We start from the raw sequence: 14,385 nt of genomic DNA, 5'->3' as shown, positions 1-14,385 counted from the left end.
TACCAAAAAAAAAAAAAAAGAAAGAAAGAAAGAAAATAATTTAATTGATGATCTTGAAACATTTGCATGCACACTGGTTGAAAATCACTGAAGTAAGAAAAAGTTGGAAACCACCAACCTGGTATATATATTAATTAAGTCCTTAGAGAAAAGTGAAGCTATGACAGTCCAGGGTAAATTGGGCCCCAAAGTTTGTGAGTGCTAGGGCTGGGGCCATCCCGAGCTCAGTCCTTGGACCCCACTGGGATTAGGAGTTTGTTAACCTATGTTCCCCACAGCTACCTGGTGGCACACACCCTGGGGCGCCGGATGCTGTATCCAGGCTCTGTGTACCTGCTTCAGAAGGCCCTCATGCCTGTTCTGCTGCAGGGCCAGGCCCGACTGGTAGAAGAGGTGAGGCTCCCCTGTCACCCCACCACCACTAATCCTTCTCCCTGCCAGGGTTTTGGCCTCCTGCCCCTCAACCTGGCCATTGTGTCTTCCCCAACTCAGTGTAATGGCCGTCGGGCAAAGCTGCTGGCTTGTGATGGCAATGAGATTGATACCATGTTTGTGGACCGGCGGGGGACAGCTGAGCCCCAAGGACAGAAGCTGGTGAGAGGGAAAAGAAAGCCTAAAAGTGGAGGATGAGGGGGAAGGCAATAGAGGTTCTGGGGACCCCAGTCTTAAAGCATCTTCCTTAAGGATCCACAACTGGGGATAATCTCATCTCCTAGTTCCACCCTAAAGACTTCTTGAAATCAAGGATCAAAATATAATAATCACAGTAGTCACCACTTAGATGGCACTTACCATGTGCAAGGCGAATATTTAATCCTCACAACAATCCTGCAAGATAGGTCCTATTTCTGTTAGCCCATTTTACAGATGAAACAGGCATAGAAAAACTTTCCCAGATCAGACAGTAAGTGTTAGAACTAGTATTCTGAACTTAGGCAGCCTGGCTCCAAAGTCATCTGCCTCTAAAACAGCCTGGAAAAAGCACTAAGTGAGTGCTGGATTCTTGGGAGCTGGATTCTAGTCTTAAATGGATACTGCCCATCTGCTGTGAAAGTTCACTCAAGTCACTGCAGCTTGGGGCACCATGGAATTAGAGCTTATTTGACCATGAGGCTGGGACCCAAAGAGGAAGAGGGAAAGCAGTCAGCATACCACACAACAGAAACAGTCACAGAACAAATAGACCTAAAAACTATAAAGGAAAAAAATAACCATAGTCCCATTCCTGAGAGATACCTGCCTCATGGTCTTCCAAGGAAGAACAACACTGTGCTGGGTGATTGAGCAATTCAGCTTGAGTCATCTTCCTTTGAGGGCCCAGTTTGATAAGCATTTGCAACCACTTTGCTTCTCATCTTATGGACCTTGTGGAATGAGAAGTTCCCATTCCCCTTGGTGAGAATGAGAGCGCGTGGGGAAACAGGAGAGAGAACAGGAACCTGCCCTTTCTTCTTGCCTGCAAAGCTCTTCACAGGCTGTCCTCCCTGTCCAGCTTTCAGTCCCAACTTGGCTCCTTCCCAGCCCTTCCTTCCTGCCTCCTTCCCAGGTGATCTGCTGCGAGGGGAATGCAGGGTTCTATGAGGTGGGCTGCGTCTCCACACCCCTGGAAGGTAGGGCCCTGGGCTCAGCCCTCTATTCTCTGCCCCCTGGAACAGAATGTCCCTCCCACACTGATCTTAACCTTCCTCAGCCTCTACTTGTCCTGTGTAAGATTTGATTTGAGTTTCTTACCTTTGGGGAAAAGTCCACACCCCTTTTGCTTTGATAACCTTACATCCTTCACTAATAAGTAGGTCTCCATTGCCTCTCCACACACAAACCCCACAAAGTCATACATCTCTCCTTCTGCCTCAGCTTGGGGCATCATGGAATTAGAACCTTTGGTGATATCTCCCTGTTCTGGGAAGGTTTGGAGTTATATGTCTCTGAGTTGGGGAGATGGGGGCCTTCTGCTTTTCTTCCCTCAGGGCTGGAGAGAACTTTTCATCCCTCCTCCCTCTGTATTACAGCTGGATATTCAATCCTGGGTTGGAATCATCCAGGCTTTGCTGGAAGCACGGTGAGACTCAGGCGTCCCTCTGTTTTCCTGAATTATATTTGTCCCTCTGGCCAGCCACTAGATGGAGGAAAGAAGATGTACACTGTTGTGGGAGCCTCCCACTCCCCTCCTCACACACACACTGGGATGCCACACCCCCTTTCTTGCAGTGGGGATTGGCAGGAGCCGAGGAGGTGGATCTTACTGTAAATGTCTGTCTTCTGGAGAGAACAGTTCCTCCTGCTATGCTTTTACACCATCTCTGTCTATTGCATGTGGCTGCAGGAGGGGTTCCCTGGGAAGGTGCAGGTAGCTGGTAAGCCAGACTTTGGTACTGACCCACTCCTACCTTTGCCCCTTGTCCTACAGGGGGTGCCATTCCCTCAGAACGAGGCCAATGCCATGGATGTGGTAGTCCAGTTTGCCATCCATCGCCTGGGCTTCCAGCCTCAGGACATTGTTATCTACGCTTGGTCCATTGGCGGCTTCACTGGTACTAGCCTCCCTTTCACCCCCTACTGTAGATACATTCATGCCTCCCCACCCTAAGGTGGGAAAATGTGCTGGTGGTCCCAGAGTAGGGTGGAGGCTTAAGAAAGAAGAGGGAGGAAGTAGAATCTCTTGAGTAGGCCTGGAAGAAGGTATCCTATTTGTTACTCTTTTTTTTTTTTTTTTTTGAGACAGAGCCTCAAGCTGTCCCCCTGGGTAGAGTGCCCTGGCATCCCAGCTCACAGCAACCTCCATCTCCTGGGCTTAAGCGAGTCTCTTGCCTCAGCCTCCCAAGTAGCTGGGACCACAGGCGCCCACCACAACACCTGGCTATTTGTTGGTTGCAGCCGTCATTGTTGTTTTGGCGGGCCAGGCTGGATTTGAATCCGCCACCTCAGGTGTATGTGGCTGGCGCCTTAGCTGCTTGAGCCACCAGCGCTGAGCCCTATTTGTTACTCTTTACCTTCCCTTCTACCCTTGTGCCCTATCATTAAAATGAAAAGTAGACCCAGGTTCTGTGGTGGCAGGATCAGGGAAAGTTAATGTTTCCTCTCCCTGGTATCTTCAGTGTACTTCAGGGCTCTCTCCCTTACCTCTCCAGGTAGTGCCTTGGCCAACTGACATAGGGTTAAAGAGAAACGAGCAGATAACATAGTAGGGGGATACTGAGGAGGCTAAAGCAGGAGGATCACTTGAGGCCAGGAGTAGTTTGACATCAGCCTGGGTAATATAGTGAGTCTCCATCTCAAAAAAAACCCATAGTTAACCAAGTACCAGGGTTCACCTGTGTAATCCTAGCTCTCTAGGAGGCCAAGGTGGGAAGATTGCTTGAAGTCAGGAGTTCAAGACCAGCCTGAACAAGAGAAAGGCCCTTTCTCTACTAAAAATAAAAAAAAAAAAAGAAAAGAAAAAGAAAAGATTAGCCAGGTGTCATGGCAGGCACTTGTATTCCCACTCCTTGGAAGGCTGAGGAAGGAGGATGGCTTGAGCCCAGGAGTTTGAGGTTGTAGTAAGTTATGATGATGCCATTAGTCCATGCCATTGTCTTCAGTGGGGGAAAAAAATAGTAGGAGGACAGTGTTAACCTGTAGCGTCAACGGGATACAGGGAGGGGTGGTGGGGAGGAGCCCCTCCCAGTCTTCACCCTTCTTCTCTGTCTTGGTACCAGCCACATGGGCAGCCATGTCTTACCCAGACATTAGTGCTGTGATCCTGGACGCCTCCTTCGATGACCTGGTTCCCCTGGCCTTGAAGGTCATGCCGGATAGCTGGAGTGAGTGCAGTGAGGGAGGGGTGGGCTGGAACTGGGAGCTGTTCTAACTGAGGATGGTTCTCTTTTCCATGGGTGGGAATAGGGTGCCCTATTGTTGAGAAACAGAAGGACTCTTCTATCTCAATTTTCTCTCTATGAACAGTGGGGACTTTTATGTTGGGCAAAAGTTTTGTCTCTACTGTCTCTCACCTTTATTCCACTCTAGGGGGCCTGGTGACCAGGACTGTGAGGCAACATCTCAATCTAAACAATGCAGAGCAGCTGTGCAGGTGAGGGTAGACCAGTGTCTGGCATCTGCTAACGCCCCATTTTCTGGGCATTCATATGCTGAATTTAGTACTAAAATGCAAGTTGGTGGCTCACATCTGTAATCCTAGCACTCGGTGAGGCTGAGGCTAGTGGATTGCTTGAGTTCAGGAGTGCAGAGACCAGTCTGAGCAAGAGCAAGGCCCCATCTCTACTAAAAATAGAGAAGAACTAGCTGGGAAATCATGACAGGCCCTGCTGTCATCCCAGCTACTCAAGACTGAGGCAAAGAGGATCACTTGAGCCTGGGAGTTTGAGGTTGTTGTGAGCTCTGATGATGCCATGGCACTCTACCCAAGGTGACAGAGAGAGACTCAGTCTCAAAATATATAAAATAAAATACAAGTCGGTAAGTGACCCTGCCACCAGCCCAGCTGGCCTACCCCCTCCCAGCTTCCCTTAGACTCTGGACATCTTTTGATCTACCACCCAAAGGGTGAATACCTAGCACAGCAGGGTTCTCCCAGCACAGCCAGACTCTAAGCAATGTCTATTCTCAAATATTCAAATATTTTCACTCCTGGGTAAAGGGGTAGCCCACAGGCCCTGCTGTAGCAGGGGTAAGAATGCTATCAGGGTAGGGATGGGGGTGGGCCAGTTGTCAGTTGTCTCCCTCTGAGGTCTTCTTCCTCACTGCTGTGTCCTCTGAAGGTACCAGGGCCCTGTGCTGCTGGTCCGGAGAACCAAGGATGAAATCATCACCACCACGTGAGTGCCTAGAAGCCTCTGCCCTCCCCATATCCCAGAGATGGCCAGGAACTTGTCACTCCACCTCTGCCCACCAAGAGCCCAGTATCCACACCCTTCCTCTCCAACCTCCAGCCCCCACCCAGGGTACATTCTTCTTGCTCCCAGGGTTCCTGAGGACATTATGTCCAACCGAGGCAATGACCTCCTGCTAAAGCTCCTGCAGCATCGGTGAGAGCCAGGGTGTGTGTGTGTGGCGGCGGGAGTGGGACACAGATACACACATAATACTGTTGCCAGAACAAGGAAGGAGGGAGGAAAGTTCAGGGATGAGAAATGAGAATTCAGTCCTGACCTCCTGTCCTGGTACTCTCTATAGGTACCCCCGTGTGATGGCAGAAGAGGGTCTCCGGGTGGTGAGGCAGTGGTTGGAGGCTTCCTCACAGCTGGAGGAAGGTACCATGGGATCTGGTGAGGCTTTGGGGTGGGATCCAGCAAGGCCAGGCTGCTGACAGTCTCTCATCTCTCTCCCTGTCCAGCCTCAGTTTACAGCCGATGGGAGGTGGAGGAGGACTGGTGTCTGTCTGTTCTCCGTTCCTACCAGGCAGAACATGGACCTGACTTCCCCTGGAGTGTGGGTAAGGATGTCCTGGGGCAGAAGAGGGAATGGGAAGAACCCAGAAGGGGTGTGAATACCCAGATGGCTGGCCTGTATTTGAGCATTTCCTCTACAGGGGAGGACATGAGTGCAGATGGACGGCGGCAGCTGGCTTTGTTTCTGGTGAGCTAAGGAGGGAGAAGCAGGGAAGGATGTCTGAGTGACTGGGGTTCAGATAGGGAGATTGGGGACAGGGTACACTTTGTAAACATTGGAAATGGCAGCTTTTATAAAGTGGGTGGTTGGTTCAGAGGTGGGATTGGGAGGGTGTCTAGTGGCTGCTGGTACCTATAGTGGCCTGCATCCTTCCTATAGTGTCCCCCCACTTTTCTCAGGCTCGGAAGCATCTGCACAACTTCGAGGCCACACACTGCACTCCACTTCCAGCCCAGAACTTCCAGATGCCGTGGCACCTCTAGGGCTTACTCTGGGACTCATTATTAAAGAATTCAAAGAGAGAAGACATGAGGGAGACCCTCCTATTTGTGGTTCTCTGTGTTCATGTTACTGTTTATAGTTTTTGGAAAATGGAGGGCCATCCCTCTTCTCATCACTGTTCCTCTTGCACGTTTCCCATCGTCCATGTGGCAGTACCTAACCGTCTCCAACACATACCTTGCATTAAATGAATGGATTATTCCTAATAATTAATAAAAAGGTATTTTTTCTACTATCTGCCTAATTATGTGACTCCCTGTGGGTCCAGAGAACCAGGAACTGGTAGTGGGAAGAGCAGAAGTTCCAAAAGGCTGGTCTTTGGAAAACCTCAACTCCACCCTGCCAGTTTAACCCTTCCCATCTCCGTGTCTCCCAACGCCTTCAGCCCCAACCTGAACTGTCCTCATGCAGTGGGTCCCCAAGTCTCACCCTTGCCTGGTGTGCCTAGTACTATCATGGCAGGGCAGCCTCCCTGGCCCCTCCCTCCTTCCTCATTTCTTCCTGCATGTAATTGCCCAGGAGCCCATGGTTGCCCCGCTTGAGATTTATTGTTTACAAAACACTTTCTGTTATCTGATTTCCAGGTCTAACCTGCATGGTGTCACTATCAGTACCCTCAATTTCCCTTGCTCAGCTCCTGTTATGCCCATGGGAAGGAAACAATGGTCTGTTCCCCATGTCCTATGCAGGAAACACTGCACACCCTCCTGTCCATGTCAAGTCTCACCTTATAGTGTTTTTGTTTTATAATGCAACAAACAGGGACTACGGGCAAGGACTCATGTCCTCAGAGTCATACTTTGCCTTGTGGACAGCTCTAGAAGAAGAAAATGCTTAGGTTGAACCTGAGGAAATGGTTCTCCATAACTTCCATCCTATTTCTAATCCTTGGACCTTATGGAACAGAATGAGTTCTCCCTTCCCCCCATCAGTTTGTTACTTAGCCACCTTCTCCCTTTGGAATCCTCTTTCCAGATGAAACACTAGCAGCGTGACCACCTTGGGCCCATTGTTTTGAACAAGTTGCTTACCTCGGGTATGTTCTATGTTCTAATGTCCTAGATACAGTCACTGGCTAATTTCTGTGCTTCCTCTAACCCCAATACCTGGAGCTCCTCTGTAATCCTGGGGACAGAGACTGTGTCTTCCCCTATCAGCTTAGCAGTTCCTTACTGAGTCTCCACCAGAAGGGGAGATCTGAGATTTATCAGGTGATGTGACATCTGGGTCAGAAGAGGGGTGGTGACCTCAGCTCCAGAATGCTTCACATTTAGCAAACAGCAGGTGGAAAGCTGACACCAGTGCCTCTCTCCTCTGTCTCATTCCAGAGGCCAAAGAGGGTGGAAAGTGTAGAACATGAAGCTGTGGGACCAGCTGCCTGGTTCTGAACCTCAACCTCCCAGATCCAACAGGCCAGTTAATCTGGTGGAAACTAAAGTTTTGTTCAGCTAAGTGAAGCTCCTTAAGTGCAAATAGGGGACACCCAGTTCTACCTCTTACAACCTGGAGACAAAGGACTCCCTTTCTTTGACATGGACACTAGGGACTCTGTTGAATTGCTTCATTTTCCCCCATCTTCCTGTGCATAGTATAAAGAACAGTAGATGCCGTAAGAGGGCCTTGAATGCCTGAAGTGGGTGAGGAGAGAGGTTTATAAAATGTGGTTCCATGTCGGGCAAGGTGGCTCACTCATACCTGTTGTAATCCTAGCACTCTGAGAGGCTGAGGTGGGTGTATCACCTGAGCTCAGGAGTTCAAGACCAACCTGAGCAAGAGCAAGACCTGGTCTCTAAAAATAGCTGGGTGCTGTGATGGGCACCTGTAATCCCAGCTACTCTGAGCTACTCTGTAGCTCAAGAGGATCGCTTGAGCCCAAGAGTTTGAGTGCTGTGAGGTTTGATGCCATGGCACTCCATCCAAGGAGATAGAATGAAACTGTCTCAAAAAAGAAAAAAACAATAATAATGATAATAATAATTAAAAAAAAATTTTTTTTGTAGAGACAGACTCTCACTTTATTGCTCTTGGTAGCCATGGCATCACACAGCTCACAGCAACCTCCAACTCCTGGGCTTAGGCGATTCTCTTGCCTCAGCCTCCCAAATAGCTGGAATTACAGGCACCTGCCACAACGCCCGGCTATTTTTTTGTTGCAGTTTGGCTGGGCCAGGTTTGAACCCACCACCCTCCATATATGGGGCTGGTGCCCTATCCACTGAGCCGCAGGCACTGCCCTTAAAATTTTTTTAAAATAAAAATGTGTGGCTTGGTGCCTGTGGCTCAAGTGGCTAAGGCGCCAGCCACATACACCTAAGGTGGCGGGTTCAAAGCCAGCCTGGGCCGCCAAACAACAATGATGGCTGCAACCAAAATATAGTCAGGCGTTGTGGCAGGTGCCTATGGTCCCAGCTACTTAGGAAGGCTAAGGCAGGAGACTCGCTTGAGCCCAGGAGTTGGAGGTTGCTGTGAGCTGTGATGCCACAGCACTCTACCCAGGGGGACAGCTTGAGGCTCTGTCTCAAAAATAAAAATAAAAATAAAAATGTGAGTTCTGGACCACTTCACCTAGGGGCCTCTGTCTACTTCAGATTATTTCACACCTAATAAGGCTTGGAGAAGCTGGGTTTGTTTTCAGAAGTACCCCCAGCCTGGGGTAGGGCCACCCCTCATCCTATATAGCAAAGTTCCCAAATTCCCAGGGGATGATTAGTTGAGCTGCACACCCCACAGCTGCTGGGGCTCTGGACTCGGCTATACTGGGCACCAGGTGAGGCCAGTGAAGAGATGAAGGCTGAAAGCAAAGTTAGAGGCTAAGTGGAAAACCTGGGAAGAGGTGGTCCCAGGCTGGGCCCTTCCTTACCCTACCCTAGCACATTGACCCAGGCTCGGGCTGCTCTGCTTCCGTTGGGAGGTGCTTCACAGAGCTCTGGGCTGCTTGTTTGGGTTTAGGGTTTACTCTAAGCCCCGAGGAGGGGCATGTGTTTCTCTCGCAGCTGTTACAAATGAGCGATGGCACTGGAGAGTATAGGGCCCAGGAGGCTCTGGAGGATGGGAATCCAGGAGTCAGGGATAGCCAGATCCCCCATCCACCCAACCAATCAACAAGCCACTCCGGCTCCCTTAGGTACCTAGTCATTCATTTATATTCAACCTCTGTCTGGTTGCTCTTCAGACCGTAGTCTCTGGCAGCTGCCTCAGCAGAACACTCTTCCATTGGCCGACATCTTCAGCCCGCCCCTCGCCTGCCACGCCCCATTCCCTAATTTGCCGTTCGGTCCTCAGGCCCCACCTCCTTTGTTTCGTCACTCGGCAGCCTACCTCTAGCTCTCAGCAGGGATACTGTCATCCGCAGCTGTCACCACGGCGACTATTGCATCGCCCCGTCTCTTCACCCTAGGAAAGCTACCACTGAACCCATTACCATGGAAACTAACTCTCAGGTGTTTTCTCGCGCGCTGGCTTCGCCCTGCCGCGTGGACTGGGATGGAGCGAAACGAAGCAGAGGCAGGATTTTTTTTTCTCCTAGCGTCTCACTTTGTCGCCCAGGCTAGAGTGCTGTGGCATCACAACTCACTGCAACCTCAGACTTTTGGGCTTAAGCGATTCTCTTGCCTCAGCCTCCCAGCTCCCTTGTCTCAGCTGGGACTACAGGCGCCCGCCACAATGCCCGGCTATTTTTTTGAGATGGGGGTGGGATGTCTCGCTCTGGCTCAGGCTGGTCTCGAACCTGTGAGTTCAGTCAATCCACCCATCTTGGTCTCCCAAGTGCTGGGATTACAGGCTTGAGCCACCGCGTCCGGCCCAGGGGCAGGATTAATGACTTTCACACCTCCTCCGAATACTACCCCGCCCCTCAGCGCTACCAGTGTCTTCACAGTCACTATAACAGCTAACCCTCCTGGACCTCTCAGGATGATCCCCTCCGGGAGCTCAGCCTCGCCTAGCGTTGGCCTTACAGTTGAGGCTACTTTCGAGGGAAGGATTCAGAGGGCGCTCTGAGGTTACCTACCCTGTTTTTCCTTTGCCCTCTTTGCTTAAAGGAGAGCCCCTACTCTATCGTGCAGACATTTATGTAGATGCCAGCGCTCCTCCCCAGTTCTCTAGACTCTGGCTTTCTCTAATACACATTTTAACTTTCATTCATTCCAGGCGGCACCTGTGGCTCAGTGAGTAGGGCGCCGGCCCCATAGACGGAGAGTGGCGGGTTTGAACCCAGCCCTGGCCAAACTGCAACAAAAAAATAGCCGGACGTCGTAGCAGATGCTGTAGTCCCAACTACTCGGGAGGTTGAGGCAAGAGAATCGCCTAAGCCCAAGAGCTGGAGGTTACTGTGAGCTGTGATTTCACAGTGCTCTACCGAGGGCGACAAAGTGAGACTGTCTCAAAAAAAAAAAAAAAAATTCATTCATTCCACGTCTCTGGAATGGGGGTGGGGAGCAGGCGCGGTGGCTCACGCCTAGCCTACAATCCTAGCACTCTGGGAGGCCGAGGCGGAAGAATTTCTTTTTCTTTCTTTTTGTTGTTGTTGTTGCAGTTTGGCTGGGGCTGGGTTCCATCCAACTCGCCACCCTCGGTATATGGGGCCGGCGTCGTACTCACTGAGCCACAGGCGCCGCCCGCGGATGGATTTCTTGAGCTCAAGAGTTAGAGATCACCTCTAGCAAGAACTAGACTCCGTTGCTACTAAAAATAGAGTCCATAGAAAAATTAGGCGGGCATCGTGGCGGGCACATGTAGTCCCAGCTACTCGGGAGGGTGAGGCAAGAGGATCGCTGAGCCAAAGGTTGCTGTGTTATGGCGCCTTGGCACTCTAGCCTGGGCGACAAAGTGAGACTCTTTGTCTCAAAAAAAAAAAAAAAAAAAAAGCCTCTTGTGGGGAGCGCAGTGGTGTGCGTTTTTCTCTCGTGTTTCTTCCTTTCCGATGCTTTGTTGGTGGGAGTGTGTTTCTTCTAGTCTTCCCCTTCATCACTTCGAGACCCGAAGATCCCGGGATAGTTTGGGCAGTAGCAGGGAACTGGACTTCTGGGCCCCACACGAACCTCTAAGGCTGGAAGTTGGGATAGGTGGTGTTGGACCTCGCAGAGCCCAATAACTGTAAAAGTAAAAGCACTGGGTGGGTCTCTCGGAGTCCGCGACTGACCTGATGAGGTGTGGATAGAGCAGGCAGGGGAGCCCAGCCGATTCCCCAGGTAGAGGAAATGGGCGAATGTCTGGGACCCAGGTTCCAGAATCCGCCTGAGATGGACGGCGGTACGACAGAGCCCGCTTCCGGGTGTCCGCAGGGGCCCGACGCTTAAGTCCACTTGCACAGGTGAGCTTCCCAGGTTTGCCCCCAGAGAACAGCGGGGCGTGGGCAGGAGGCCCCACCGCACCCTCCTGGAGGCCTGAGGTGCAGTCAGGCGCGGAGAGCGAACGAGAAGTGCTAGATCCCGAGGGCGTCAGAGATCAGACTCACAGGCCCTCCCTGGGCGTAGGCAGGGAAGAAGAAAAGATGAGTAGGAGAAGGTGCTGGGTTTCTAGAACCCCAACAGGGCACCCAGCTGAGTACGTGTCGCTGGCATTCAGGTGTCTTCGCTTTTGGATGCCCGATAGTACCACCTCTTTCTCATCTTGGAAAATGGTACCATTAATCACCCTCTTGTGCAAGCCTGACCCCTTCCCTCAGTCTGCGTTCAGCCTCATACCAAATCTGTCTGGTCTTCCTTCTGAATATATCTCAGAGTCATTCACTTTCGCCAGAGTCCATGCCTTTCTTCTGCTAGGTCGGGCCGCCACCTTGTGACTGGATTCAGGAATAGCTCCCTATTTCTTGGCTTCCGCTCTTAACTCTTATTCTCCAGTGTGCAGCCATGGTAATCTTTCACAAAGAGAAATCTGATCATGTTATTCCTGTGCTGAATTCTTTTGGTCAGTGGTTTCCTCTGTCCAGGTGCTTTGGCCAGTACTCTGCCCTGCCCCACCACTGCTGTTGACTTGTCTTGCCCACTAGACTGTACCCTGTGCAAGGACTTTGTGCACTGTTGTGTTCCCAACACCTGATGCAATAATTGGATAAATGTCTATTGAATGATTTCCCCCTTCTCATTCCCCTTTGTTAGGCCTTTTCTCCCAAGCCAGGAAGTTATACCCCAGAGTGAGTGTGGGTGAGGACACTCTGTCTCTCTGGCTGGTCTGGCACTGATTTCCACCCTGAACTGGTATTGCCTCTCCCTTTCCTCTTGGCCAATCTCTCTTTTACCAATATAAGCCCAAACTAGAGGCCAGTGGGCAGTCATGCATTTCATGGCAGGCCCTGCAGAGAACCGGCATCTGGAGACCTTGGGCCTCCGCAGAACTCTCCAAGCCCTGTGCATGGTCCTCTTAACAGTGCTGGTCATGATGAGCATGGTGTTTGGTAAGTGGCTCCAGGGGGTCAGAAGGACTTCCTGGCCTGCTGGATGGTGAAACCCACAGCCATCAAGTGTTTGGGTACATCTGCTCAAGAAGCTCAGGTAACCCCAGGCAGGAGGGAAGATGGGGTGCCTGGGGACCGCTAATGGATTAATGTTCATTCTGAGGGAGATTTCTAATAGCCCTAGAGCTGTCTCACTCGACAGCAGTGACCTGAATGGAGATATTAAAGGGATCTTCTCCAAAAGTCAGGGCAACAGAAGAGGAAGGATTGGGGAGTATGACAAGACCAGAATCCACAGGAGAGAACACAAGACTGAACGAATCAAGCTTGATAGCCTCCTCACTTGGCTGCAGAGCACCATCAACAGTGTTTGTTAAGAATTTGTCTCACACCAAGTGCTTTGTTGGGCACTCATTTATGTGTGGTCTGGGCCTAAGGCCAGAGGAAGAGGAAGAGGTACACATGTAGTTGGGGAGGGAAGAGGAGAATGGAGGCCTTGGTGGACAAGGTTTAATATAAATCTGTCCGGTGATAAGATCACCAAAATCAAAGAATGTGGCCTTGGGCTGGCTTGAAGTCTCCTATCTACACAGAGATTCTTCCTGTCCTGTGATACTTCCTGTCATGTTTTTACTTCTAAATATTACAGATTAATAAAGCATGTTCAGGGTGGCGCCTGTGGCTCAAAGGAGTAGGGCACTGGCCCTATATGCTGGGGGTGGTGGGTTCAAACCCAGCCCCAGCTAAAAACCGCCAAAAAAAAAAAAAAAGAAAGCATGTTCAAAATAGAGTCCAGGAGGGTGGGGGACTGAGAAACCATTCACAGAGGAAGAATTGTTCTAACAGTGCGGCCCAGAACTAGAATTGCCTGCCTTAGCCTAACCTTTGAATTCAGAGGCTTGCAGGGTGCTGAACACGTTAGCCTTTTGAATTTGTGTTCAATGAATGAATGAGTGAATTACTTGATGAGTTCCTCATCTCTGGTGATATAAGAGCAGAGAGTGGAGATTTCAATGAAGATCAAAGCTTCTGGTGACCAAATAGCTTTGAAGAATTGATGATTTTATGGTTTGGGGAGGTGAGCAGGCAGGAAAGGAATGGTGGTGTTGCCTGGAATCAGGCAAGATGGGAGTGGGGATGCGACCAATGCTTCTCTGTTTCCTAGGTAAGATTGTTCCTGTCAATCAGAAACCATCTCAGTTCCCCAAATACCTGCGCTGCTATCGATGCCTCTTAGAGACCAAGGAGTTGGGGTGCCTTCTGGGATCTGACATCTGCCTCACACCAGCTGGCAGCAGTTGCATCACTCTCCACATAAAGAACAGTAAGCTGGGACTGGCAGGTTTGAACCCAGCCAGTGCTTGCTAAACAACAGTGACAACAATAACAGAAAAATAGCCAGGCATTTGTGGTGGGTGCCTGTAGTCCCAGCTACTCAGGAGGCTGAGGCAAGGAGATTGCTTGAGCCCAAGAGTTTGAGGTAGCTGTGAGTTGTGATGTCACAGCACTCTACCGAGGGTGACATAATGAAACTCTGTCTCAAAAAAAAAAAAAAAAAAAAGACTTGGAGTGTAGCTTAGAAGGCTGGGAGGGCCCATGATGGGAGAAAGCAGCTTACTGTTTGTGTTGTTTTTGTTTTATTTTTGAGACAGAATCTCAGTATGTTGCCCTTGGTAGGTAGAGTGCTGTTGTATCACAGCCCACAGCAATCTCCAACTCTTGGGCTTGAGCGATTCTCTTGCTTCAGCCTCCCAATAGCTGGGACTACAGGTACCCACCACAATGCCTGGCTATTTTTAGAGACAAGGTCTTGCTCTGGCTCAGCCTGATTTTAAACTTGTGAGTTCAAGCAATCCACCCACCTTAGCCTCCCAGAATGCTAGGATTACAGGCATGAGCCACCACACCTGGCCTTGCACCTCAAGTCTTGTTTTGTTCTCATAACCCTAAGACACTATTTCACCCTGTCTCTACTTCTACCCCCTCTTCCCTCCTCAGCTCATAGCTGACTGGCTTCCACCCTCTCTCACAGTGACGATGAGATGCAGATGCCCTGGCCTGTCCTCAAGCTGCCTGCACCCGTATTTGTCAGCCTTCTGAGT

At 50.5% G+C, this 14,385-nt stretch overlaps 2 protein-coding genes across 3 annotated transcripts in view; both read left to right on the top strand.

Annotated features, from left to right (window-relative positions):
* ABHD16A (abhydrolase domain containing 16A) overlaps positions 1-6,126 on the top strand; it is a 19,416-nt gene extending 13,290 nt beyond the window's left edge. Inside the window, exons 8-20 of one of the 2 annotated variants that reach the window (XM_003789013.2) lie at positions 279-393; positions 493-594; positions 1,547-1,610; positions 2,010-2,059; positions 2,408-2,531; positions 3,696-3,800; positions 4,006-4,069; positions 4,758-4,814; positions 4,962-5,024; positions 5,173-5,249; positions 5,333-5,431; positions 5,528-5,574; positions 5,787-6,126. In XM_003789013.2, the coding sequence (XP_003789061.1) occupies positions 279-393; positions 493-594; positions 1,547-1,610; positions 2,010-2,059; positions 2,408-2,531; positions 3,696-3,800; positions 4,006-4,069; positions 4,758-4,814; positions 4,962-5,024; positions 5,173-5,249; positions 5,333-5,431; positions 5,528-5,574; positions 5,787-5,870 (1,051 nt within the window). In that variant the 3' untranslated portion in view covers positions 5,871-6,126. Of the gene's footprint in view, positions 1-278; positions 394-492; positions 595-1,546; positions 1,611-2,009; positions 2,060-2,407; positions 2,532-3,695; positions 3,801-4,005; positions 4,070-4,757; positions 4,815-4,961; positions 5,025-5,172; positions 5,250-5,332; positions 5,575-5,786 lie in introns of both variants that reach the window. The other variant, XM_023512905.1, reaches the window with a different exon arrangement.
* A 6,036-nt stretch (positions 6,127-12,162) lies between these two features.
* The window catches only part of LY6G5C (lymphocyte antigen 6 family member G5C), a 5,668-nt gene continuing 3,445 nt past the window's right edge, over positions 12,163-14,385 (top strand). The window contains exons 1-2 of the mRNA XM_012804785.1: positions 12,163-12,283; positions 13,449-13,607. Coding sequence (XP_012660239.1) covers positions 12,163-12,283; positions 13,449-13,607 — 280 coding nt within the window. The remainder of the gene's footprint in view (positions 12,284-13,448; positions 13,608-14,385) is intronic.

This window comes from Otolemur garnettii, unplaced genomic scaffold (assembly GCF_000181295.1).
Source record: "Otolemur garnettii isolate 467f Iridium unplaced genomic scaffold, OtoGar3 scaffold00031, whole genome shotgun sequence".
Lineage (NCBI taxonomy): Eukaryota > Metazoa > Chordata > Mammalia > Primates > Galagidae > Otolemur > Otolemur garnettii.
The sequence above is the reverse complement of the archived record's forward strand: the minus strand, read 5'-3'. Positions and strand labels throughout refer to the sequence as shown.